This window comes from Spermophilus citellus, assembly GCF_964194105.1.
Source record: "Spermophilus citellus genome assembly, chromosome: 3".
Classification (NCBI taxonomy): Eukaryota; Metazoa; Chordata; class Mammalia; order Rodentia; family Sciuridae; genus Spermophilus; species Spermophilus citellus.
Genome location: NC_138184.1, coordinates 128,447,107 through 128,472,391, shown reverse-complemented (window position 1 = coordinate 128,472,391; position 25,285 = coordinate 128,447,107). Strand labels below are relative to the sequence as shown.

The following is a 25,285-nucleotide window of genomic DNA, read 5'->3' as shown; positions in this document are numbered from 1 at the left end:
ACCCTAGGTCCTCGGGTCCTTCTTGCCATGATCTTATAGAAGAGTTCTCTGCCTGGAGCACACGTGTGCTGCCTGTAAGGAGATGGGCATGATGCTGTAAATGACATAGCCCCAACCTCTAAGGCACTGTTCACAGCACACCTGTCCAGAGGTAAGAGGCACAGCTAGTCCTTGACTATTGTCTTCATGTAGTTGGCCTCAGTAACATCTTTACTATGATCTTGTAGTGACTTCTCCGAATCTGCTTCCCTCTCAAATTGCTAGTAAGAAATTTATGAGTAAAATATCCAAAACTGAAAGATATTTAAAATTGGAATTCTCTGTTTTTTCTCCCTTTTTCTATAGTATTGGGGTTTGAACCCAGAGGCTCACACACTAGGCAAATGCTCTACTTGCTACATCCTGAGCCCCTCCTTTGTTTTTTGAACAGTTCAGACCAAATGCTTTAAGTCCATGTTGTTGTGGGCTTTTTTGTTCTGACTACCCATGTGTATGCTGACCTGTGTGCAGCATCAGGGCCAGCATCCTCACTCCCTATGTAGATATAATAAAGGCAAATCTCTTAGTAAGATGCCTCATCTGTACCCTTCCTCAGCTTTATCCAACACCCAAGCCTTCATTTCCTCCTTAGGGAAATCTTTATATTCTACCAAAAGGAAGCTTTCACACTGGGCTAACAGTTTCCCAGCATATATCATTTTTGTTGAAACCATAAGCTCCCACAAAATAGATCTTTTCAGACTGTTCAAATTTATCATAACCTGAGAACCTTATATTTCCCACCTTTTTTTTAATAAAAGTGATTTTATGCACAATAGTGCTTTTAAAATAAGCTGTTCCAAGATTGACTTCTTAAAATTAATTTTGTTGTATGGGTTTATTAGTGCCATGTTCCCCTCTGGGAAAGATTTGCGTAAAGTATAACTCTTTTACCCCTCCTTACAGCTCACTGGATCTGCTTAATGACTTGCTTGTGTTATTATTCCAGGTCAGGGGTCACCACATTGCAAAACTTGATCCTCTCGGAATTAGTTGTGTAAATTTTGATGATGCTCCAGTAACTGTTTCTTCAAACGTGGGTGAGAATTAATATGTAAATGCTAATTTTAATGTAATTTTACCTTTTTTTACCCCTTCCCTCTTTTTTTTCTCCTGTCCTTTTGTGTGTGTCCTTCCCTCTCATCGTTGGCCCACTCATAGATACGAGGGCACCATGTAGCACAGCTGGACCCCCTGGGGATTTTGGATGCTGATCTGGACTCCTCCGTGCCCGCTGACATTATCTCATCCACAGACAAACTTGGTGAGGGTCTGAGAGCAGTCAGCTGCGTTGCTTGAGCTCCTCTCGCTGTGCCACAGCCTGTGGCAGCCAGGATGTCCAGGCAGGAGGGAAAGGCTCTTAAGTTTCCTTCGTTCTGATCACTTGAAATTTATTGGTAATACAGCCTTAGTGTATTTTGGGCATGTTATTTTTATCCCATTTTTTCAGCCAGATTGTCCAAGTCTCAATCTTGGCCCACCTGGGCAGATGAATTGGAAGCTGCTTAGAGAACAGCTCTTTTGGCTCCACTTTTCCATATCCCTGTGCAGTGCTGTCTTCCACAAGGCCACTGGTGAGCCTTGCATGGGAGCGACTATCACAGCTGTCCGCTTCTGATGCACGGTGGGGCCCACCTGTGGCCAGAGGCCACTTGCGTCCCATAGAGTGAATTTTAGAGCAAGGTGTGTAGTTGGGGTCTCCCAATTCTTAAATGCTGGTGATCACACCGAGGAAACTTTGGAAGGCATTCCCACAGCGTCCGGAGGCCAGGGCCTTTGGGAGGTGCATGTGTGGAGCACAGATGGGTTTTTGTCACAGTACCAGGTGTACCCGCCTGCACTCTGTCCTCCTTGAGAGGTGAATGGGTGTTGTGGCTGGGCACTCACCTGCAGTTGCTTCCAGAGTTAATCTGCTTTACATCATTGTGCTGCTAACCTGTACTAAAGAAATGATGATATGACTAATTGTGAAATGGCCAGGGTGTTCACAACAGGCACTGTGCATGCTAATGAAATTGATGATCACCTATTGCTAATACTGCTTTTGGGGAGGGAATGGAATTAGTCTTCTTGCAGACATTTGTAGAAGGGTTGCAGAGAAATGGTCCCTAAGGCCAATTGCCCAGTTCCCCTACAGGCATTATCAAGTTGTGCCTGGCATTAATCAGGTAAAGTTACATGTCAAATATTGTTGATTCTGGAATTGATGTTAGCAGTTTGTAATTCCTCTTAAAAAACCCTTCCTAGATAATGTAGGGTATCCTCTACATTGTACCAGCCCTTTGGCAAATTTAGGAAGTATGTAAGAAAAACAAGCCATCTTCCCCTGCTCTGACACCAAAACAATTAACACAGGAGACTTCTGTGATTCCAAATGGTGTGGGCATTTCTCCCAACCACAAACAGGCAGTTGCTTCTTTAGTGCTGGTTACCAGGTGGTGTCCCCTCATTTAATTCAGTTATGACACCATCAACAAGGACATAGCATCAGATCCCTCAGGTTGAGGACTCAGTCCCCAAGACTTTCCCCATTTCAAACCCAGTTGCAAATCTGGACCTTTAGAACTACTGTCCACTTGGCTCCAAATTAAAGTTCCTTCAGCCTTCTCGTTAGTTTTGATTAATTTGCTCACAGAACTCAAATTAAGTAACTCAAAGAACTCAGAGAAGTTTACCAGTTTATTATAAAGTATATTTTCAAGTATACAAGTAAGTAGCCTGAAGAGATATATAGGCCAGGTTCTGTAAGGGTCCTATGCAGGAGCTTTTGTCCCTATGGAGTTAGAGTGTACCACCCTCTTTGATGTGGATGAGTCTTATTCACCTTCCTGTGAGCTTACATGTGTTCAGCTGTCCAGAAGCTCTTAGCACCGCATCCTTGTGAGTTTTTATAGAGACTTCATTCAGAGACATGATCAAAGCATGGACAGTCATGTAGAAATGTGATGGACTAAAAGGGTATAATCTAGTGATAATAGACTGAGTGGAGAAACCCAGCAAGGTCTGTCTGTCCAGATTCTTCAGCATTCTTTCCTCTTGAGTATGGGGCATGATCCCATCTAAAATGAGAGTTATATCTGTTATCAGACAAAGTAGGTCAGAGAATTCTTTTATGGACAACTCCAAAGCAGAAAATTCTTCTTTGAGGAAGAAATGCAGTTTCTATGGCTTGCCTTATGGAGGAAATTATGAACCAGAAACCCTGATGAAATAAATATATATATATCATAATATCAGAAGAAGTTTAGAGAAACCTTTGAATCTTAAAGGCTAGTTGGCATGAGTTGAACTCTGTTCCATTATTCAATTGTGAAAAGTGTGTGCTTCCAAGAAGTGGACCTCTCCTTATGGTGTTCCCAGGAGATCTTAGAGCCTTTTTCCTCTGCCTCATCCTTAGTATAGAAACCCTCCCTTCCCATTTATCAGTTTCATTGTAGCCTGATGGCATCAAGCCCCTCCAACTTCCTCTTCTTGCTGTTCCATCAGTGCAGTGGCTGCTTCCAGAACCTTCTAGAACTGTTGAGTCTCCTCCAGGTGCTCAGAACAGAATGAACTCCTGGATGCCAGGCACACTGTTCCCTCATGACGAGGTTGGAAATCTTCTAGGACCCCTTTCTTGTGAGAAAAGCACCTCCCATATCATCAGTCAGGGTGGGGACCAAAAATTCTAGTTTTCCATAAGCAGCAAAACTTTTGAACCAGAGGGAGCAGGTGAGGGGACCATATCCCCTCTCCTGTCCAAATTTGTATTGTCTCAGCTAGTGGCATCACAAGTTGCCAGTTGTTCAGTATTTTAAAATGGACCTTTCTCAGGGTTTTCACTCTGTACATTTAGAGTTACCTAGGGAGCACTAAAACTATTCCCTGTCTTGTTCAGACTAATTAGATCAAGGAAAGTTGGAAGGGATACCCCAAGGGCTTTGGTCAAACCCAGTCTCTTAAGTTCTTATACGATCAGTGGCCCAGGTGGGGCTAGAATCTGGGTATCATTCTCCATCATTCTTCTAGGCCATCCTGAGGCTTCAGCTTGTAGTCTAACCTGGGATAATGGTCTAGGCAGTTGTGCTCCTTTGAGGTTTGTGATTCCCAATTCAGCAAAGACACAATGAGCGTGAGTGGTCCCGAGGACTTTATAAACTATGAAGCTAAAATGCACAAGGTGGCCCTGAAGTCCTTTGAGGAATCCTATGGAACTACTAAGGAAGAGTTAGAATGTAGTCCTTATTTGTAAATTTGAAATAGTATGATTTAAAAATAATAAACTCTTTAAAAGTGCAAAAGATAGGAATAGCATAAACACGTTAGATGTTTGAGTCTGTAGGAAAATTGATCTTGAATGCTTACCTTCTATACAGGTCCAGTGTGACCATTAGAAAGTTTGCAGAACATCCTGCATCAATTCTTAGCTCAGTGAACCTGGCTCTGAGGGCACAGTCCCTGGGTTGGAGTCCTGCTCTGTGCCTCAGTTTCCTCTTCTGTAAGACAAAAGTGATGGAATCACCTCCTAAGGTTGTTTAAACAATAAACCTTAGAGTAATGCCTGGAATTTATTACCATGCTCTGTGTGTGAGCTGTATATGCCCTGAACAGTCTCCAGATGAGTAGCTGCTGGACTCACTGGTTATGAGTTGAACTCAGAAACTGAGAGGTCAGGCAAGGAGCCCAGATCACACAGGAGTTAGTAGTGGAGAAGCTGAACTGCACCTGAATTATACGAAGCAATGGAGCATCAAATGTAGAAACTTACAACCAGGAAGTGAGGACTCAGGCACCATGGTGGAGGTTTGAGGCCCAGGAAAACTACAGCAAATTCCACCCCCACTGCTCAGTAAGAACGAGGTGGGATAAGGAGCCACAGAGTGAGTGTGTGTGACTGGGTCAGGGACCATGTAATGAAGTTGTCATGGGCCGTATAGTGTGTGTGACTGGTCAGGAACCGTGCTGATACCATATTGTGTCAGGGGGCCATGCAATGAGCATATGTGACTGGGTCATGATCTGTGTGGGAGATGTCACAGGGCCATGTGGTGAGTATGACCAACTAGATTAGAGACTGAGTGCAACATGTCCTGAGTTGCATGCATGCTTTCCCAGAGCTGGATTTGCTCCCATTCCTCTTATTAGCTGTCCTTTCCTGCTTCCTTTGGTCAGTTTCTTCTTCTCTTTGGGGAGACTGAGGCTCAGAACAGCAATCACAGACTGCCTTTGAATGTGGTTCTTCATGCCCCCATGGAGCGTGTTATGCATGATGAAGAAAGGAGAAGGATGCCACTTCAGAAGCCCCCTAGATTAGCTGAGCATCCAGTGGAAGGTGGTGCAAACAGGGCGGTGTCCACCCTGAATTTTTTTAATTAGGTGGAATTTATTTCTTTGAGTTTCATTTTTAAACCAATTTTGAAAAAAACTGGGAAAGCTAACTTAGGGCACAGCACCTAGCCTCACTTCTCAGAAATTCCCCAAGTCTCCAAAGTAACAGAGAGTTAACAGTCACTCTTACAGTTCCAAGAACCTCAGCAGACTCAGGGCAGGATAGCGGGATTCACCATCAGATAATTGTGTGCACACAGAACTTATTAATTTGTGCCAGGTTGTACTGTGGACCATACTTCCCTTGGAAAAGAGGGTTGCATTCTGATATGAGATGCCTTGACTACACATTTTCCATCACCCACGAATCAGGGTGAGATTCTGTAGATTTTTCTCCTGTATCCTCTGTGGGCCCTGTTGAGATAAGGATTGGGCACCCCAAGGTCGTCTGGTAAGAAGGTTCATAGGGAGAAATTTGCCAGCTGGACTTAATGAAGGATCATGGGTCAGGGTGCCACATTAGAGATGAGAGTATATTGCAAAATGCCAGCTTGGAGTGTTAGGAATGGAAACTTCCAGACCGTGAGTCCCAGGGGTTCATTGCCATTTTTGGCAGGATACTGCTTGTTGGGAACAGATTGACTTGTAGGCATGATTACACACTGTTGCCTTAGGGTTTGTATTCTATGCTAGTCATCTCTTCCTTGCTCAGTTTAAGATGGGAACAGGTGGTGTCTTATTCCCATTAACTCTTTTTTTGTTTTTTTGCTACTGAGGATTGAACTCAGGGGCACTCAACTACTGAACCACATCCCAAACCCTATTTTGTATTTTATTTAGAGACAGGGTGTCACTGAGTTGCTTAGCACCTCCCTGTTGCTGAGGCTGGCTTTGAACTCATGATCCTCCTGCCTCAGCCTCCTCAGCTGCTGGGATTACTGGCGTGTGCCACCGTGCCTGGCTTCCCATTAACTCTTGCCTTGAGTTTTCTTTGTCAAGTGTAGTATTTGAATTAAATTCCTACTTAAAAATGCCATAATTTGTGGTTTCTATTCAAATTCTATGTAATTTTTCGCAATGTCAAAAAATTGAGGTTTTCTTTTACTGTGAGATTCAGACATTATTAAACAAGAATCCCAGATAACAAATTTTATAAATATTTCTGAGGAAAATGACTCTTTTTCCCTTGGATACATTAGTGTGTATAAATTCCTAAAACAGTTTTAGGAAATGGTTTTTTTCTTTTAAACTTTTTGAGATGGAATCTTGCTGTGTTGCCCATGCTGGCCTTGAACTCTTGATTCTCCTACCTTAACCTCTGGAATAGCTGGGATTACAGTTATGTAATCCCATACCCACCCAGTTTCAGAAAGTGAACTTGAATTAATAGTTAAAAAGTCAACTTAAAAGTTCAAAAATAAAGCAGAATTTTAGCTACTTAGATGAATTAGTTCTGCCCCTGTGTCATTACCAGTCTGTTGAAAAATGACAACATTTACATATATCCTCTTGACCTTCTAGGGCTCTCTTGTTTACTCTTTGATGATAAAAAATATTAGCTAAAAATAAAGTTGTTCTTTATAATTTCAAGTGATAGCAGTTCATATAGCAAACATTGCTTCTTCTGTGCAGCCTTAGAGAACTAATGAGGCGTACCAGGGGAGCTTTCCTCAGTGCCTTGGGAGACAGGCCAAGCTAAGATCATACCCATGGGGGTTGAAATCATAGTGCATGATGGGTGTGGTACCCCTTGGGTGAATGAGTCCTGGCCACGAAGACATCCCCCTCCCCACCTTGTAGGGATTGAACCCAGGGCTCTTGTGCATGCGAGGCAAGCACTCTACCAACTGAGCTATTTCCCCAGCCCCTATTTTTTTTTTTTTTTTTTTTGAGACAATCTCTAAGTTTCCTACACTGGTTTCAAAACTTGACAGTCGTCCTAATTCAGCTTCCTGAGTTGCTGGGATTACAGTGACAAAGGACTCAGCAACTCCTAATGTTTAAGAAGATCTTTGACTTAGACACCAGGAACTGGTAAACCTTGTCACACTAGCTTCCAACTTCACTTCCCTGTGCTTCATTTGGAACTGCCATAACTACATCCTCAGCAGCTCCATCTCCTCCAGCTCTGATACACCTGTACTCTTCAACTATTGTTCACTACTAGTGTGAAAGGAAGCATTTAATTGACGTTTCTCTGCATGCCCAAGGTCGTGAGCATTCACAGTGTCAGTGACCATGGCTCAGAGCTGAACCATCAGTCCTTCTATGCATCCATTACCACCTACCTTCCTGACCCTGACCCTTAGCCACCAGATCCAGGATGTGGGTCAGGTGTTTTATGTATCTAGATAAATATCTTAATTTTCACTAATGGTATAGAAAGGGTAGAAATGTGCTGAAAAGCTCACAGGTAGAAAGAAAATGTGCAGCTATGCCCAGTTGTGTATATCTGGGACTCTTAGGATAGTCTCAACTACCAATTTCTCTATTCCAGTTTTGCCATCTTGTGAGGCAAGACCAAGGACTCACTTTGTTCTTTAGAATCTTTCAGAATCTTAAAGTTTCGAGTCTAGACAGCTATCTGAATTCTGTTCTTATAAATGGCTACCCTACAAATCAGTCTTTTTCATTTTCTTTTCCTCCGTTTTTCATCCCACAGTTGCCTAGAACAGGAGTGTATGTAACTTCCCAGAAAAGCACTGTGTTCGCACCTTCTGCAGGCTAGGAGAGGAGATCAAACGACGCTGCCTGATGGCTTCCCAGTGTCAGTGGAGGGGCTGCTCCTCCTAATTCACCTTGTTCCAGCTGTTCTATGAACAAGTCCCACATTTACCAAAACAACTTTCAATGTTTGATTCCCTGACTACATAACCCACCCTTGTCTCCTTCAGTGTGTGTGTCCATGTGGCTGTGTCTATGCTACCTGTTAACTGTGATAATGGTATAGGGTTTGGTGTTTGGGTTTTAAACTAACTTTCACCTGTCTTTTTCCTTCTGCGCTCACCCATGCTACCCCACTCTGCCTCTCAGATCTTGCAGTTTTCAAGGAACGACTTCGAATGCTAACAGTAGGAGGTATGAAAATAATGAGCCTTTCACCTTTCTGGAGTTCAGGACTTCATTTGAATAGGATGTGCAACTTTTCCTAGCATGTCATTTGGGGAAAGTTGACACAACTTCTATTAGCATTTTAAAGTTTATTGTTTGGAAATACCTTTTATCCCCCCTTTATTTAGTTATTAACCAATAAGTGGAGCTATGTATCTGGTGTCATTTATTTCTGTTCAATTTGTGTTTTGAAGAGCATCCTTCATCTAGACTTGCATTTCTTCATTGCTTCACTGTAAGCTTCCATCTTCGGCATAGTTCACCTTTAGCTCCTGCTGCAGCCAGCTGGGAACCTGAGGCTATATCAGCTCTGCATGGTGGCTTGTGCCGTCCTCCACATTGTGTATTGTGGCTTTGGCTGACCCTGGATTCTTCCAGATTCTGTTTTCTGGGCATTTTAGACAAGATTTCCAAAATGTTCCATGTTTGAAGGACAAGAAAAGTATTAATAAAAACTTTCTAGGAACTCTTTTCATATGACCTCCTTGGTTCTGGGCAGAACACCCTTGAGGAATCCAGAGTTGAAGTGCTGGGGCCATTTGCCTGCTGTCATCTCCTCCCACCTACCCTCCCCCCAACCTGTGTCCAGTTTCTTCCTTCCACTCTTGGCTTCCCTTAAGATGTTCTCTTTTTCTTCTGTCTTAGACATATATCTGTGAGATGCTATTTTTAAATTCAGCTTTTTATTTTGAGATAATTATAGATTCATGTGCAGTTCTAAGAAATAAAAGAATGATCTTATGTGCTTTAGCCAGTTTGGTGCACTCAGTGGTGCTAGCTTGTAAAACTGCAGCACACATTGCGGCAGGACACCGCAGATCCCTTCCTTTCCACCCTACACACCATGCTTTACCGGTAGCAACCACTATTGTGTTCTCCATTTCCGTAATTCCGTCATTTTCAGATGCCATACAAATGGAAACACGGTATGTAACCTTTTGGGATTGGCATTTTTCAGTCAGTGTACTTTTCTAACGATACCCTCAGATTGATGTGTATCATGGTTTGTTCCTTTTTGCTGCTGAGTGGAATTCCATTGAATGAATGTAATGCAGTTAACTTTTAACTCTTCACCCACAGAAAGACCTCTTGATTGTTTCCACTCTTTGGCTAATAAAGTCTTTTGCAGAGCAAAAATGTTTAACTTTGACATCCAGGTTAGGTATGGTGCTTTTGTTGTCAAGTCTCTTAGCCCTAGATACCAAATATTTTTCATCGAGTTATTTTTGTATCTTTGTCAGAAATCAGTAGGACTCATATGGATCTATTTCTGGGTTTTCTATTTTCTCTTACTCTTGTATCTATCTTTCCATGGTATCACACTGTCTCAATTATCATAGCTGCTGAATTTTATTTTCCATTTTCAAAGTTGTTTTGGCTAGCCTAGGGCTGTTCCCTTTCTATGTAAATTTTAGAATAAGTGTCTGCTTAAAAACTTGCCCACATTTTGATAGGAATTGTGTTAAACTTACTGATCCATTTAGGAGAAGTTGAGAAGTGTTCCTTGTTTCCTGGAAGATATTGTATAGAATTGGTGTTATGTCTTTGAATATATGAATTTTCCAGCAAAACCATCTGGACTTAGAAATTACTTTTTCGGGAGCTTTTTATTTATGAATTATATTTCATTTTTAGTCATAGGGCTGTTGATATCTTGGGAGTCTGTGGTCACATCCTCTTTCATTCCTTATATTAGTGAATTGTATCTTTTTCTGTCAGTCTTGTAAGGAATTTGTTATTTTCAGAGAACTTGTACTTGGTATCATTTTGTGCTTCTGTGTTGCTTTGTTCTTCAATTTCATTGATTTATGCTCTTTGTTTGTTTCTAGTTTGTATCCCTTGGTACTTCTTATTTGACCCTTGGGTTATTTAGAGGTTTGTTCTTTAGTATCTAAGTGTTTGGGGATTTTTTTGGTCATCTGTTATTAAATTTCTAGTTTGATTTCATTATGGTTGGAGAATGTACCCTGTATGATTTCAGTTCTACCACATTTGTTTGTTTGATCCAGTATAAAACTTTTGTCATATATTCCATGGCAACTTGAATGTTATTGTTAGTTGGGGGTATAGCTCAATGATATAGCACTTGCCTATTGTGCATGACACCCTGGGTTTGATTCCCAGCATTAACAAATAAATGTCAGGTTTGTTTTAAGTCTTTTTTTGCAGTGGGGTGGAGGTGGGCAGCAGTACTGGATATTAAACACAGGGCCTCAGGCATGCTAAGCAAGTATTCTGCCACTGAGCTAGATCACCAGCATTTTTTATTTAATTTTGAGACAGGGTCTTGCTAAGTTGCCCAGACTGGTCTCAAACTTGCGATCCTCCTGCCTTAGCCTCCTGAGTAGCTGGGTTGTGCTCCCCCACCCAGTTGTCAGTTAAAACTTGTTGGTTGATAGTTATTGAGTTCATCTATATCCTTGCTGCCTTTCTGTATAGGTTTTTTAAACATTGGTTGAGAGAGGTATTGAAATCTTCAACTATAAACGTGGGTTTGTCTGTTTCTCCTTTCAGTCCTATTAGTTTTTGGTTCACATATTTTATAGCTCTCTTAATTGATATATACACATTGGGATTGCTGTGTCTTCTTGTTAGATTGATCTTTTTTCATAATGTGATGTCTTCTGTGTCTCTAGTAATTTTTATCAGACATTAATTGTTGTTCTTTCATTTCATTAAGGTTTACATAGTATATTTTGTCCACCCTTTTATTTTCATACTGTCTCATATTTGATACAGTTTTATTCTTTGTTTTCTTTCTTTTTTATGTATTTATTTTTTAGTTGTTTTTTTTTTTTTTAGGTAGACACAATATCTTTATTTTATTTTTATGTGGTGCTGAGGATTGAACCCAGTGCCTCATGCATGCCAGGCGAGCGTGCTACCACTTGAGCCACATCCCCAACCCTATTCTTTATTTTCTTTAGTTGTTTAATAGTTTATTCTTTATTTTCTTTTTGTTGGTTTTCATTTTTTGTTTTTATTCCCTGTATTCCTATGGCTTTTTATATCTGTATTTTTAAAATTTTATTTCTACTTATTTACAGATAGTGTTTTTTAAAAATCTCTGTAGCTTTTCTAGTTCACGTGGGTATTACATTACATAGACAAAACTTATCACTAACTACTGATGTTAATTTTACCAGCTCAGATTATGTAGTTTTTTATCCTTCACAATTTGTAATATAATATTTCCTTAAATATTTCTTATGCATGCTTTTAGGTCACACCAGACTGTTGTACATTTGCTTCAACCACCAGACATAATTCAGCACTCCCAATAAGAAAAGGAGCCATCTTTGTATTTACCCACATTTTTTTTTCTTTCTTTTCTTTTTTTTTTTTTTTTTTTGTGTGTGTGTATGTGTATTTAATCCTTTCTACAATTCAATTTGTTGTTTTCTTTCTAAGTAATTCCCTTTGACCATTCTTTTAGGGCAGACCTAATTTTCCTTCGTCTAAGAATTTCTTGATTTCTTCTTCATTCCTGCAGGATGTTTTTGGATATTTTCTTTCAGCTATTGAAAAGTGTGCTATTGGATCACACCTGTGATCCAAAAGTGCTCTGGAGACTGAGACAGGAGGATCGCAAGTTCAAGGCCAACCTGGGCAATTTAGAGAGACCCTGTCTCAAAATAAAGTAAAAAGAGCTGAAGATGGTAGAGTACTTTCCTAGAATGTGCAAGTCTCTGGATTTAATCCCTAATACTACAAAGAAAACAAAAGAAAAAAGCCCACCATACATAAATAAAAATGGAATTATTAAAAAACATTTAATTCACTCATGCCTGTAATCACAGCAGCTCAGGAGGCTAAGGCAGGAGGATTCTACATCAAAACCAGCCTCATCAAGTTAGGGAAGCTGTCTCGAAATCAAAAGTGCTGGGAATGTGATTTAGAGGTAAAGCACTCCTGAGTTCAATCCCTGGTACCAAAACCAAAAAACAAATAAATGTTTAACCCACCTACATGAAGGCAGGGGGAAAAACAGAGAAATGAAAAATGGAACAAAGAATTAAAAATAAAATGGCATACTTAAGTCCCAACATAGTATCAACTATATTAAATATAAATCATCTAAATGCATTAATTAGAAGGCAAATATATGTGAGTAGATTTTAAAAATATATGATCCAACCATAAATAAGACAGTCGGTCACTATTTTAAGATAATCACTTTAAAAATAACGTGCTGAGGGGCTGGGGTTGTGGCTTAGTGGTAGAGTGCTCACCTAGCACATGCAAGGACCTCAGTAACACATAAAAATAAATAAATAAATAAAAGTATCTATCGTGTTCAACTACAACTAAAAAATATTTTTAAAAAATAATGTGTTGCTGGGCTGGGGTTGTGGCTCAGTGGTGGAGTGCTTGCCTAGCCTAGTATGTCTGAGGCACTGGGTTCAATTCTGGCACCATTTAGAAAAATAAATAAATAAAATGTGTGGAGTCTGTGTTTAAAAATAAATAAAATGTTGAGGTTGGTGGTATAACTCAGTGATAGAGCATGTGCTTAGCATCTATAAGGCACTGGATTCAACCTCTAGTATGTGAAAAAAGAAACACTGTAGATAAATGAAAATGAAAAAGATGTTTGGCCCACAGGAAGGTAGGGGAGAAACACATAGAAATGAAAAATGGAACAGAGAACAAAAATAAAATGGCAGGGCTGGGGATATAGCGCAGTCATAGAGTGCTTGCCTCATATGCACAAAGCCCTGGGTTCAATCCCCAGCACTACCACCAAAATAAATAGATAGATAGATAGATAGTCTAAATATATACTAATTAATATTTATTAGAAGAGTAGATTTAAAAACTATATGACCCAATCACATGCTATCGGTAAGACTGTCGCTTTAACCTAATAAGAGCATGCTACAGGGACACTGCTACATCGATGTTCATAGCAGCACAATTCACGATAGCAAGATTGTGGAACCAACCTAGATGCCCTTCAATAGATGAATGGATTAAAAAAATGTGGCATTTATACACAATGGAGTATTACTCTGCATTAAAAAATGACAAAATCATAGAATTTGGAGGGAAATGGATGGCATTAGAGCAGATTATGCTAAGTGAAGCTAGCCAATCCTTAAAAAACAAATGCCAAATGACTGCTTTGATATAAGGGGAGTAACCAAGGACAAGGTAGGGACGAAGAGCTTGAGAAGAAGATTAACATTAAACAGGGATGAGAGGTGGGAGGGAAAGGGAGTGAGAAGGGAAATCGCATGGAAATGGAAGGTGATCCTCAGGGTTTTACAAAATTACATATAAGAGGAAATGAGGGGTAAGAGAAGAATAATACAAGTGGAAGAAATGATTTACAGTAGAGGGGGTAGAGAGAGAGATGGGGAGGGGAGGGGAGGGGAGGGGAGGGTGGATAGTAGAGAATAGGATAGACAGCAGAATACATCAGACACTAGAATGGCAATATGTAAATCAATGGAAGTGTAACTGATGTGACACAGCAATCTGTATACGGGGTAAAAATGGGAGTTCATAACCCACTTGAATCAAACTGTGAAATATGATATATTAAGAACTATGTAATGTTTTGAATGACCAACAATAAAAAAAAAAAGACTGTCGCTTTAAAAATAACATGTTTTGGGGCAGGTTGTATAGCTCAGTGATAGAAGATGTACTTAGCATGTACAAAGGCACTGGGTTCAATCTCGAGTACTACCCAAAAAAGGGGGGAAAGGATGCCACTTCCTTTTATGTTCCAAGGTTTTCTGTCATTCAAAATGGCTTTTTCTTATAGTTAAGGTGTCACTTTATTTATGATGGCTGCTATCAAGAGTTTTTCTTTGTTTTTAATTTTCAGATATTTTAACTATGTTGTGTTTTGGCATGCATTTGGGGGGGATTATCCTATGAATTCACTCAGTTTCTTAAATCCATGGATTTAAGCTTGCTGTTCTAGCAAGTTTCCATGTACCTTTTTAGCCACCCTTTCTTTTTCTTCTAGAATTTGATCCATATGTGTATGCAGTTTTTTTTTATTAGTGTGTCACATATCTTTGAGGCTCTGTTCACTTTTTGTTTTCTTTGTATTCATTAGTTTCTATTCCTCCTACTTCACATTCACTGTTCTCTAACCCTTGATTCTTCTGTTGAACTTCTCTAGTGTTGTTTTTTACAAAGCTGAAATTTTTCCTGACTTTGTTTTGTGACTCAGTATCTTTTTGTCACTGTTATGTTTGAAAGTGCTCATAGAAATCATTTTATGATGGCTCCATTAAAATCTTAGGTAATTCTAATATCTTCATCATCATGATATGTCTGTAGGTTATCATTTCTCATTCAATCCGAGATATTCCTGATTCCTCTTGTGATTTTTTTAAAGTTGAAACTAGGATATTTCTGGAATTATAAGCATTAGAATCTTATATATAAATCTTCTGTTAGTAGCAGACCTCCTCTGGATATTGTTCTGCTGGGAGAGAAAGGAGGCACTATCTTGTTCCTGTAGGTAAGCTTGGAGCTGCTGCATTATCTCCCAGGGAGGAAATGTGGACTACCTCGTGGACCATTTTTTAAACCCCGAGGTAAAGGTTGGAGGTTGGGCTCATAAGAGCCTCGTGAGTGTAGCAGTAGGACCATAGTGTTTTCTGAGGGGTTTTGGCTGATGAAGAGCAGTAATTGTCTAAAAGGTTTTTGTATTGCTAGGCTGTCCCACTCCTGGCCTTTTGGATAGAGAGCAACTTTTTTGGGTGTTGGTTATTTGTACGTCTGAGAATTTCTGAGATGCTGGTTCTTCTGCTTCAAATCTGGGATATTGGAGCAGAAGGAAACCCAGGGACTTCCCTAGCTGTTTTGCCCTTTTCTACCTGTCAAGGGATTAAGTTTGTTTTGCATGTAATGTCCAGGGTTTTGAATTATACTTAAGGGGGGGATAGGGAAAAATATGTCACCTCTACCTTCCCAAAGCAGCCATTTGTAGGTTTGATTTCTCAAATGGCTGAAGCACTAGAAATGGAGCCAGTGGTTCTGAAGCTCATTACACAGCCCAGAAACTGTGAATTCAGAGTGTTAAAAGTAGAAGATTGTCATTTGCTGAGTCCCCTTTATCATTGCTTTATGTTGTGAGAGTGCAATAAATATGCAGTTCTCACCCAGGGGCATGGACTTGACTGGTTAATTTTGCAATCCAGTTATTTTCTAAACAAACTATGCTCTAGTTTAGCTGGGTGCAATGGGGCATGTCTGTAATCCCAACTAGGGGATTACTGGAGACTGAGGAAGGCTGGATGCAAATTCAAGGTCAGCCTCAGGAACTTCTCAAGACCCTATTTCAAAATAAAACAAAAAGGGGTTGGGATGTAGCTCAGTAATAGAGTGCTTGCCTAGCGTGAGTAAGGCCCTGGGTTCAAATCCCAGGAAAGCAAAACAGAAAACACTGCTTTGATACTCTATTCCCTGGCCTGAGTTTTTTCATCAGCTAGAAGTTTCTCAAAAATAATTTTGTTTTTCCTCCATAAATACCATGAGACTATTACTTGCAAGCTGGGCTATTAAGTGGTGAGAGGTGTTTGTTTCACTCAGGCACAGTGATTGTTATGTCCTTATTGTTGGTAGAGTTAACAGGAGGAAGCAGGTGGATAGACTTAACTAAGCCATTTCTATCATCACTATTCTCCAGGTTAAAAAAAGTAGATTGGCTTTTGTTTTAATAAAGGGGGGGAAAACACTCAAAAAAGAGCTTGCTTTTAGGACTTAACACCTACCCTAAAGCTGGGCTTGGTGGTGTCCATCTGTATTCCCAGCTATTCAGGAGACCTAAGCAGGAGGATTGCAAGTTTGAGGGCAGCCTGGGCAACTTGGCAAGGCCCTGTCTCAAAATTTAAAAAAAGGGCTGGGTTATGTAACTCAGTGGTAGAGCATTTGCCCAGCATGTGTGGTGACCTGGACTTGATCCCAAAAATTCATGTCCATAGTTGTGGATGTTTGTTTCACAGCAACTCTTATTTACACTTAATTTGGCCAAGAGACAGAATATTTCATCTCATCCATTTAGTAGTTGGAGACTCTGCAGAGTCCTTGTTTTCAGGTTCAGTTTTCATTTCCAGAGCCTCATAAAGTGCTGATGTGAGGTATGCAAGTGCTTGTAACTCTTATAGTGTGTTCTTGCCCTTTTCTAGTCAATAGATTATTTCAGAGTAGATGTCAAATTGGAAAAAGAACCTTTGGTACCATTTTACAGTCTCTCTCAATAATGATGAAACAAGCATGGAATGCCAAAAATAGAGCCCTTTTATTGTTGCTTTCTAGCAGGAAAAAAAATGCTTTTGGATGAGGAGGCATCTTCCCTATAGAGAGTACTCTAGTGAACATTAGTGAGTTTTGCAGAGTGATTGGACTGGGAGAGAAAGGGTATGCCTGTGTTTATGAACACATTCTGCAGAGCATCTTTAGGATTTCAGTTTGGGAATTCCAGGAAGAGGCCCATATTTAAGTCTGGTGGGGGCTGTTTACCCCTTTTCTGATGCCTTGTGTGGCTATGACTGGCAGTTCTTCCATAGGCTGCTCGGCCCCTGGGTGACTGTTTCTCCCCCATTTCTTAGTTCCCCAGCTCTTTCTCTCACCATACACACATATTATTGTTATGTAACTCATATATGATGTGCTGTTCTGTATCAATTCCTCATTTCCTACTTTAATTCCCTTCTTAATTCTGCTTTTTGATTGACTTTCTCAATGCCTTCTCATGGCTCTCTGTTCCCACTCTCAAAACTGGTTTTTATTTTGGGGACTTTGAAATAAATTTATCTTGAATTATAAATAATTGGTACACTAATTATAAATAATTGGACTAATACATGAATAATAGGAGCTTTATTCTGGTTTACCTGTGACACCCAGTAGTAGTCTCAGCTCCCACTTACTGCTAAAGTTTCTGTTTCTGGCTGTAAAATATTACTTACTTTCATGTATATCAGGGTTTTTAAGTTTTTTTTTTCTCTTTTTGCTCCCCTGGGGCATCCCTTCCCCTTTCTATGTAAACTGTGGTCCCTGCATGGCTGTGCCTTGTCCCTCATCATCTGCAGGGTTCTATGGCCTGGATGAGTCTGACCTCGACAAGGTCTTCCACTTACCCACTACTACTTTCATCGGGGGACAGGAGTCAGCACTTCCTCTGCGGGAGATCATCCGTCGACTGGAGGTAAGAACACCATACAGTTTTTAGGAGAATATAGCAGACTTGCTAAGAGCCTGCATTGGTTGGGTGCCCTCAAGACTAGTTTCCCTTTCCCTGGTTCCATATTTTTAAAAACTGTGAGGTAAAAGGCAACTATTTTTTACTATTTCATAGATAGAAACCCAATGGTTTTGTTTGTTTGTTTTGATTAGCCATAGAGGAAAAAAAAAAGAAGCCCTGTATTTACAAATTCCAATAGGAGTTTATTTCAGACATGCAGTACTTCCTAGAGAGTCCTGTCCACCCAAGAAACAGGCTTGGAGCAGAGATCACTTCCCATAATCACTGGTCCCAGGAGAGTTGTTGATGACTATTCATTTTCTGCTCACTCCCTCTATTTCTCTGTTCCCCCACCCCGCTTCTTTCTGGACTTTGTTGGTATTCTGCCTCCTCAAGGGACACCTTTACATGCACATTATAGACAGCAGCTAAGAGTCTGGCTCTGGTATCAGGCTGCCTGTGTCCTATTCTTCCCACCTTGGCTAGTGGTTGCCACTGTCATCTGTAAAAGGGTGACTGCTGTGCCCATTTCAGAGGGGAGAATGGATTGTATGAGAGGCCCGCATTGCCTAGTGTTAGCCATAACTATTACTTAGTGCTGCCCCTGGTGTTTATCGTTGTGAACCCATTGGTGGCACCTGATGTCCTTAACACTCCAGTTTGAGTCACACTTGCCAGCCCACTCCCTGAGGGGCTTCTGTAGAATCAGCCAGGGTCCCCTCTGCCAGAATTCTTCCACTCCAGATATTAACCCAGACTCTAGCTAGTGAGGCTTGATTTAAAATTCTAATCAGTGGTTCCACACTGGGTAGAAAAGATCTGAATGTCACATGAGGCACTTTCTATAGTTTGTGACAAGCCTTTTACAACTGTACAAGTAGCTTAGAGCTGCTTCATTCACTTCTCAGCTTGTAGGAGAGGAAGAGGTAGAAACCATACTTCAGTGCCAGCATCAGGAGGGAGTAGTCATCCAGAAAGAGTGGTCAATGGAGGGAAAGTGTAAGGCTCAGCTGAGGTGAACTGACTTCGAGTCCTCCCATTGACTGGTACTACCATCACTGCACTGACCTTACACTCTGGTCCTGTCCTGTTCAGCTTGGGAGTCACAAGCCACTTATAACTATTGAGTACTTGGAAGGTGCAAAATATCTGAATAATTTTTTCAGTATTAAAAAGATAATATGTTTAATATATTGGGTCAAATAAAATAGAAAAATTCATTCCATTTGTTTCTACCAGGAAAGCTTAAATTACTAAGGTTTTTAAGTTGTTTATTAAGCAGTGTGTAGTTCACATTATTGCTGATCTGGAAGTTCTCCTGTCACCTAGTCCCCACAGATAGTGCCCCATACTGACCAGTCATCCTCCAAATGACCCTGCCCCCTAGTACCTTGGATGCACACATGTCCCACCCTATTCCCTGTTGTTGTTCCTGTTGATCTGGTCCTCTCAGGACAGCAGTCAGATGATAACCATCTACACCAAGAGTTCCCTTCTCTTCCCAGGAGTCTGAATAAGAAGCTCAGCATCTGCTCCTTAGGTATGCTCTGTGGTTGGAAAGCTATATCCCAGAACAAGCCATAGTGTCTCCATTTCCTTCCAAGGCCCCTCAACACCTTCCTTCCCAAGAGCATAATCAGGGATGGGAGGTTGTAAAATCCCCTATAGTCAACTTCCACTGTATCCTGAGTCCTGAGTAGTTCTGATTCCATAGTATGAAGGAGTAGAGATCAAACAGCATGTTCAAAGGATGCCTTCCTTTCTGCACAGCTGATGAACAGAACTCTGGTGTTAAGCTTTTTCCTGTCTGGGACATTTCAACCTGAACTCCAGAAGGTCCAGTCCACAGCAAATATTGTCCCCAGAGTACACTCAGCATAGAATATGGACATGTGCATAAACCCCTCACCACCTTGCCTGATGGTGATGCTTCACTTACATTGATATGAGAGTGCGTGTGCGCGTGTGTGCGCGCGCGCGCGTGTGTGTGTGGGTGTGTGTGTGTGTATGTTAGGTTGTGATATAATCTTTGGTCATCTTGCAACTTTTGAAAAAAATTAGAGGAAGTGCTACTTCTTGGCTTCCTAGATTTGTCTAACTTGAGAGTAAAAGTAAGAATTAGTGCCCAGCACTCGCCACCCTTGACTCCAGAGTATTAAGTCAAAGACATTGAAAAACACATGATCCACTGGCTAGAATCTTTTCTAAGTTAAGAAAAGAGGTGCTGATAACATCAAAGAGAAAACAATTTCTAGAGGTGTGTGTTCTTTTGTTTTGTTTTTCCTTTGCACAGCACTGGGAATTGAACCCCAGCCATGACTACCACTGAGCTATACCCCTACCCTTTTTCTTTTTTTATTTTGAGATAGGGACTTGCAAAGTTGCTAAGGTTAGCCTTCAACTTGTAATCCTCCTGCATCAGCTTCCCTAATAGCTCGGATTACAGGTGTTTGCCACTGCACTCAGCTAAAGATTTTAAACAGCAGTTTCCTCTGAGCTTTTAATTGTTCAGTAATGGAAATCATGCCTGTTGAAAGAAAGAAAGTAGGGGCTTGAGCAATGCCCTAAATATGATTCTGTGTTGTTGTTTTTAAATATTTTGTTTTTTAATTGTAGCTGGACACAATACCTTTATTATTTTTTTAATGTGGTGCTGAGGATTGAATCTAGCACCCCGCCTATGCTAGGCGAGCGATCTACCACTGAGCCACTGACCAAATAGGGTCACAGCTGTGAGCCACTGACCCAAAAGTTGGGACTCTCAGTGCTAGGGCCATAATGGCTATTGTGAAGACACCCAGGAGGGATGGGTTTTCTGTAAAGTCTCTCTGGCCATATTAGGGCCTGTTTGCTTTGCTGCTCAATAACTGTACCCACTCTACCTTTGCCTTCTTGATCACACCAGCTCCTCCCCGGCTTTCTGGGTGAGTGGGCAGTTGGTACTCATCATCCAGCTATGTGCTTGGTTAAACATGCCTTTGCTGGGGCATAGGAGGGTACACAAATGACCTAGTCAGCACAGTGGTATACAGTTCATGTTCATTAATGACTGTGTATCCCTTGTTTGTGGTGGGGGGACAGATGGCCTACTGCCAGCACATTGGAGTGGAATTCATGTTCATTAATGACTTAGAGCAATGCCAGTGGATCAGACAGAAGTTTGAGACCCCTGGAATCATGCAGTTCACCAATGAGGAGAAACGGACCCTGCTGGCCAGGCTTGTACGGTCCACAAGGTATGGTATAGAGCATAAGCTCTCAGGGTATCTATGGCCCATCTGTGGGGTGTGGGCCTTTGTGGGCCTTTCCACCAGGGTGGGCAGATGTGGGGGTGGTAGCCACAGCTGCATGTACATGAAAGGAAATCCAGACAAGTATAATTGGCTTCTGAAGGACTTTCTGATTATTTAGGAAAATGTGACTTTGGGACTGACCCTGGGGACATTGCTCTTCAAGGTGCTTGGTTCCCTGTCCAGGTTTGAGGAATTCTTGCACCGGAAGTGGTCTTCAGAGAAGCGCTTTGGTCTAGAGGGCTGTGAAGTGCTGATCCCCGCCCTCAAGACCATCATCGACAAGTCGAGTGAGAATGGAGTGGACTATGTAATAATGGGAATGCCACACAGGTACCTCTGGGCTCTGTGGTATGTTGGAGGCACAGAAGTGGGGACCCTAAGTGAGCAGCTGCTTCCTCCTCAAGTGCTTGTCAGTGAGCTGAGGATGCATGGGATACATGAGAGTGTCTTGGTCTGTAGGGTTCTTGCACCCCTGTGTCAGTGTAACTAGAAAGTCACTCTCACAGCCAAGGCCACATGTGGTTCAGACTGATGTTTGGCTTTGTGTTGAATTTTATAAAAGTTAAACCCCAGTGCCTTTGGCAGGGTCTAGCTTGAAGAAAAGACTGCTCTCTAATGTGAGGATAGAGGGGAATGTGGCCAGAGGCCAGAGGCATTTATATACTTTCTGCTGCCCATGTAGAGTGACCTTGCATGCCTAGAGGCCAGGGGCTTAGTTCCCATATTGGCTCTGGATCACAACTATTCTTGGGCTGCAAACCAAGGAAGTGCCTGGTGCTGGGTGAAAAGAGGGGGTGGAGTAGCTGTGTCCTAAGGATGTACTCACATTGCCCTGTGTGCCAGGGGACGGCTGAACGTGCTTGCAAATGTCATCAGGAAGGAGTTGGAGCAGATTTTTTGTCAGTTCGATTCAAAGCTGGAGGCAGCAGATGAGGTGAGATTCCCACATATCAACACATCCAGCATGGTATCCATGGGATCTCCTAGCTCCAGTGGTTTCTCAGGCTTAGTGGAATCGTAGCTCTTTGGAATCATTTGCAGTTTGCCTTCCTCATTGGAAGGCAATGCTGCCACCCCACCCCAGCCCTGGGCAGCCCCACACTCCTCTTCCTGAGGCTGAGAACATCCCCTCTGATTGGGGGGCCCTCTCCTTGTGCCCTAGGTGGGATAATCTTGGGAAAAGGCTGCCTCATTCTCCCATAGTAGGGTCCAGGTTGTAGAAATCCATCTGAAGGTCTATCATGACAAGTGACCATCTCCTGGCCAGCATCAGACTTATTTATTGTTTGCATTGTCAGGGTTCCGGAGACATGAAGTATCACCTGGGCATGTATCACCGCAGGATCAATCGGGTGACTGACCGAAATATCACCCTGTCCCTGGTGGCAAACCCTTCCCATCTGGAGGCTGCTGACCCTGTGGTCATGGGCAAGACCAAAGCTGAGCAGTTCTACTGTGGAGACACTGAAGGGAAAAAGGTGAGCCCCTCCCCCCAAGACCTAAGAGGCATGTCCCTTGAGCCCGACATTATACACACAGCTCCGCTCACCACTGTAGCTAGAGACCTGGACATGTCTCACACATGCCCCGTCTCCAGGAAACACAAGTTTCTGGAATTTAAAAATACTATAAACCAATTTTTTAAAAAAGAGTAACAGTAGTAAATAAAGCAGTTCTACTATAGATATACTTTCTCCCAAGTCAGAACTAGACAAGAAGTTGGCTTATGTCTTCGCCATGTCTAGAGGAGTCAGTGTTAGTTACCATAGATGGAAAAAGGCATTTTCACTGAAAAGAAAAGTCTTTGAAAGGAAAATGTGTGGGTGAACCTAAAGGAGAAAGTGTAGGACTGACAGATATCAGAGAGTGCTCCATACAACATTGGAGGTGGATATAGCTCTAAGGACAGGTGGGGTCCTGCCTTGGCATTTCCCATGGGTGACAATGAATACTGAATGTTGGCTGGCCAGCCTGCTCTTGTTGAATCCCTCCATAGGCAACTGTTTGCCCTTATTTAAACTCAGGATAAAATTCTTATTTGTAACAAATTGTATAGTTCTTATTATTTAAATGATGATCTGAAAACCAAGTGTGTTAGACAACTCTCTGTTGCTGTGACAGAAATACCTGAGATATACAACTCGTAAAGAAGCATAGTTTATTTTGGCTCGTGAGTTCAATCCATCACCACACAAGGTAGACAGCATGGTGGGAAGCACGTGGCAAAGGAAAGCTGTCACATCATGGCAGCTAGGAAAAAAAGGATCCCAACATACCCTTCAAGGGCACTCCTGCACTGACCTGCTTCTTCTAACTAGGTACCTACCACTCCTGAAGTTTCCACTATTTCCCCATAGTACCTTCAGCTGGGAACCAAGTCTTCAATACATGAGCTTTTGGGAAACCTTAAGATCCCAACCAAAATATCAAATAATCAGAAAAATCAAATATTTGTAATATCTACTGTGTGCTTTCTTATGGATATGTGAAGTAGTACCACCAACGTGCTCTCAAGGATCTCTTGTATTTTTAGAAAAAGAATATGTATCAAGAAGCTAATAGAAGAATGCAATGTGAGCATGCACCTACCTGTACACACACGGAAACACACATACATGAATCTACTTGCTCTTGGGTAGTAGGATAATGGGGTTTTTACTTTCTCATATATACCTTTCTATATTTTAAAAAGTGTTCATAATTTTAATATTGCTTTTTTAATCAAATATATATAAGAAATTAATGCTGGAAGATAAAAAAATGCAATGTGAAACAAAACTGCAGAATAACTGTAAAGAACTTAAGAAGATGAGTAATAGCAGTGGACTCTAGTTGGGTAAGGAATAAAAGGCAGTCAGATTCCTTATTGATAGAACAGGTGTTTGTCCTGTTTAGTTGAAGCAATGGCAGAATTTAAATAGGTGGGAAGGGAAGAATGTTCTGTTGAAATGAGAAGTGCAAGCAGAGGTGGGGGGTAGATTGGACCAGAGCAGCAGGTCAGTTAAGGTGCCTAGGAGGGAGGACAGGCCTTTTGATAGAGTGAAACCAAGGATTAGTTTCCTAGGGTTCTGCAATTTAAAATACTGTAAATCTATTAATGTTAAGCTTGGAAGCTTAAAGAATGGAGGTAGAGCAGGATGAGGTGATTTTGAGAGCTAGAAGCAATTACTCATTGATGATATTTGCTGTCACAGGAACCCAGAGATTATTCTATGGCTTCAGGCTCAAGGTTACTCATGGTCTGGTTGAAGCCACAGGAACATGGAGACAGAGAGGCCTCAGCTCTGTTGAGAGACATGCAGCCCCCACATCCACTTTACAACACTGGGATGTCTGGTAGGGGCTGGTCCCAGGAGAAATTAGCATGGCAGACCAGCGTTGGGGTGACCAGTGTCATTTCCATGACCTTGCTAGCATGCTGAATAGTGGGACAAGTTTGCAAAAAGCTTTGTGTGCTAGAGATATCTTGAAAAGGAATCAAATAACAGAAAAAGTGACAACTGATATTTAAAATTGCTATCTGTGGTCACAGTAATTGGTCCTTTTGTGATGTCAGAACAAGGAGGATAGCTAGCCCCCATTCGGTTGCACACCTACATGTATCCAAGTCTGAGCTATCAATGCCTGTGTTTTAGGATGTGGTACTGTCTATATGCATGTTTTGTCTGACCTCAATGTAGTTGGCCCCAGCTTTTCTTCTGAGTTGTGTCCACCTTGTCCCAAACCCTTGCATGTCCTCAGTAGCATCAACAGAAGTCTCATCCTCCTGCCTATTCTCCCTGCTACTAATAATTCAATTTCTGTTCAATTCACAACTCAGGAAACTAGTGTGTGTATTATATAACCCTCAGTGTTGTGAAAAATTACATACTTCATGTAAATGGGGCCTAGATTGTTTCATAACCTTGTGCACTATTGTGAAACTCACCTGATTTGACTCCCAGTACTAATGTGAATTTTGGGATGTGTGTCCATGGAAGCATGTCTTTAGTGCAATGGTGTGATCTATGCAAAAGGAGAATCCAGAAGTATAAGTCAGGCCTCTAGACCCAAGGAGAGTCCTCACCTGTGTACAGGGTGATTCTGGTTGGTTGCTGCTGCATGGTAGAACATCATGTGAAGGAGACTGACCTCAGGTACCCTCGTCAGCAGAGATGGAGTTTATACAGAAAAATATCTGCAGGAGGAAACAGCACTCTTGGGAATCAGGAGCAAGTGAAATTTAATACCAGCTGCTTTTACTTTCAACAAGAACAATCTGGACATTGTGACAAAGCTATACACTCTCAAGGGCACCTTGAGCAAACCGGACACTATGTGCATT

General features: G+C 41.5%; 1 protein-coding gene across 2 annotated transcripts in view; it reads left to right on the top strand.

Moving 5' to 3' along the window:
• OGDH (oxoglutarate dehydrogenase) overlaps positions 1-25,285 on the top strand; it is a 69,242-nt gene that overhangs the window by 19,156 nt on the left and 24,801 nt on the right. Inside the window, exons 3-9 of one of the 2 annotated variants that reach the window (XM_081283937.1) lie at positions 1,201-1,303; positions 8,380-8,424; positions 17,517-17,632; positions 20,750-20,904; positions 21,145-21,291; positions 21,805-21,895; positions 22,260-22,439. In XM_081283937.1, the coding sequence (XP_081140063.1) occupies positions 1,201-1,303; positions 8,380-8,424; positions 17,517-17,632; positions 20,750-20,904; positions 21,145-21,291; positions 21,805-21,895; positions 22,260-22,439 (837 nt within the window). The remainder of the gene's footprint in view (positions 1-1,200; positions 1,304-8,379; positions 8,425-17,516; positions 17,633-20,749; positions 20,905-21,144; positions 21,292-21,804; positions 21,896-22,259; positions 22,440-25,285) is intronic. The other variant, XM_081283938.1, reaches the window with a different exon arrangement.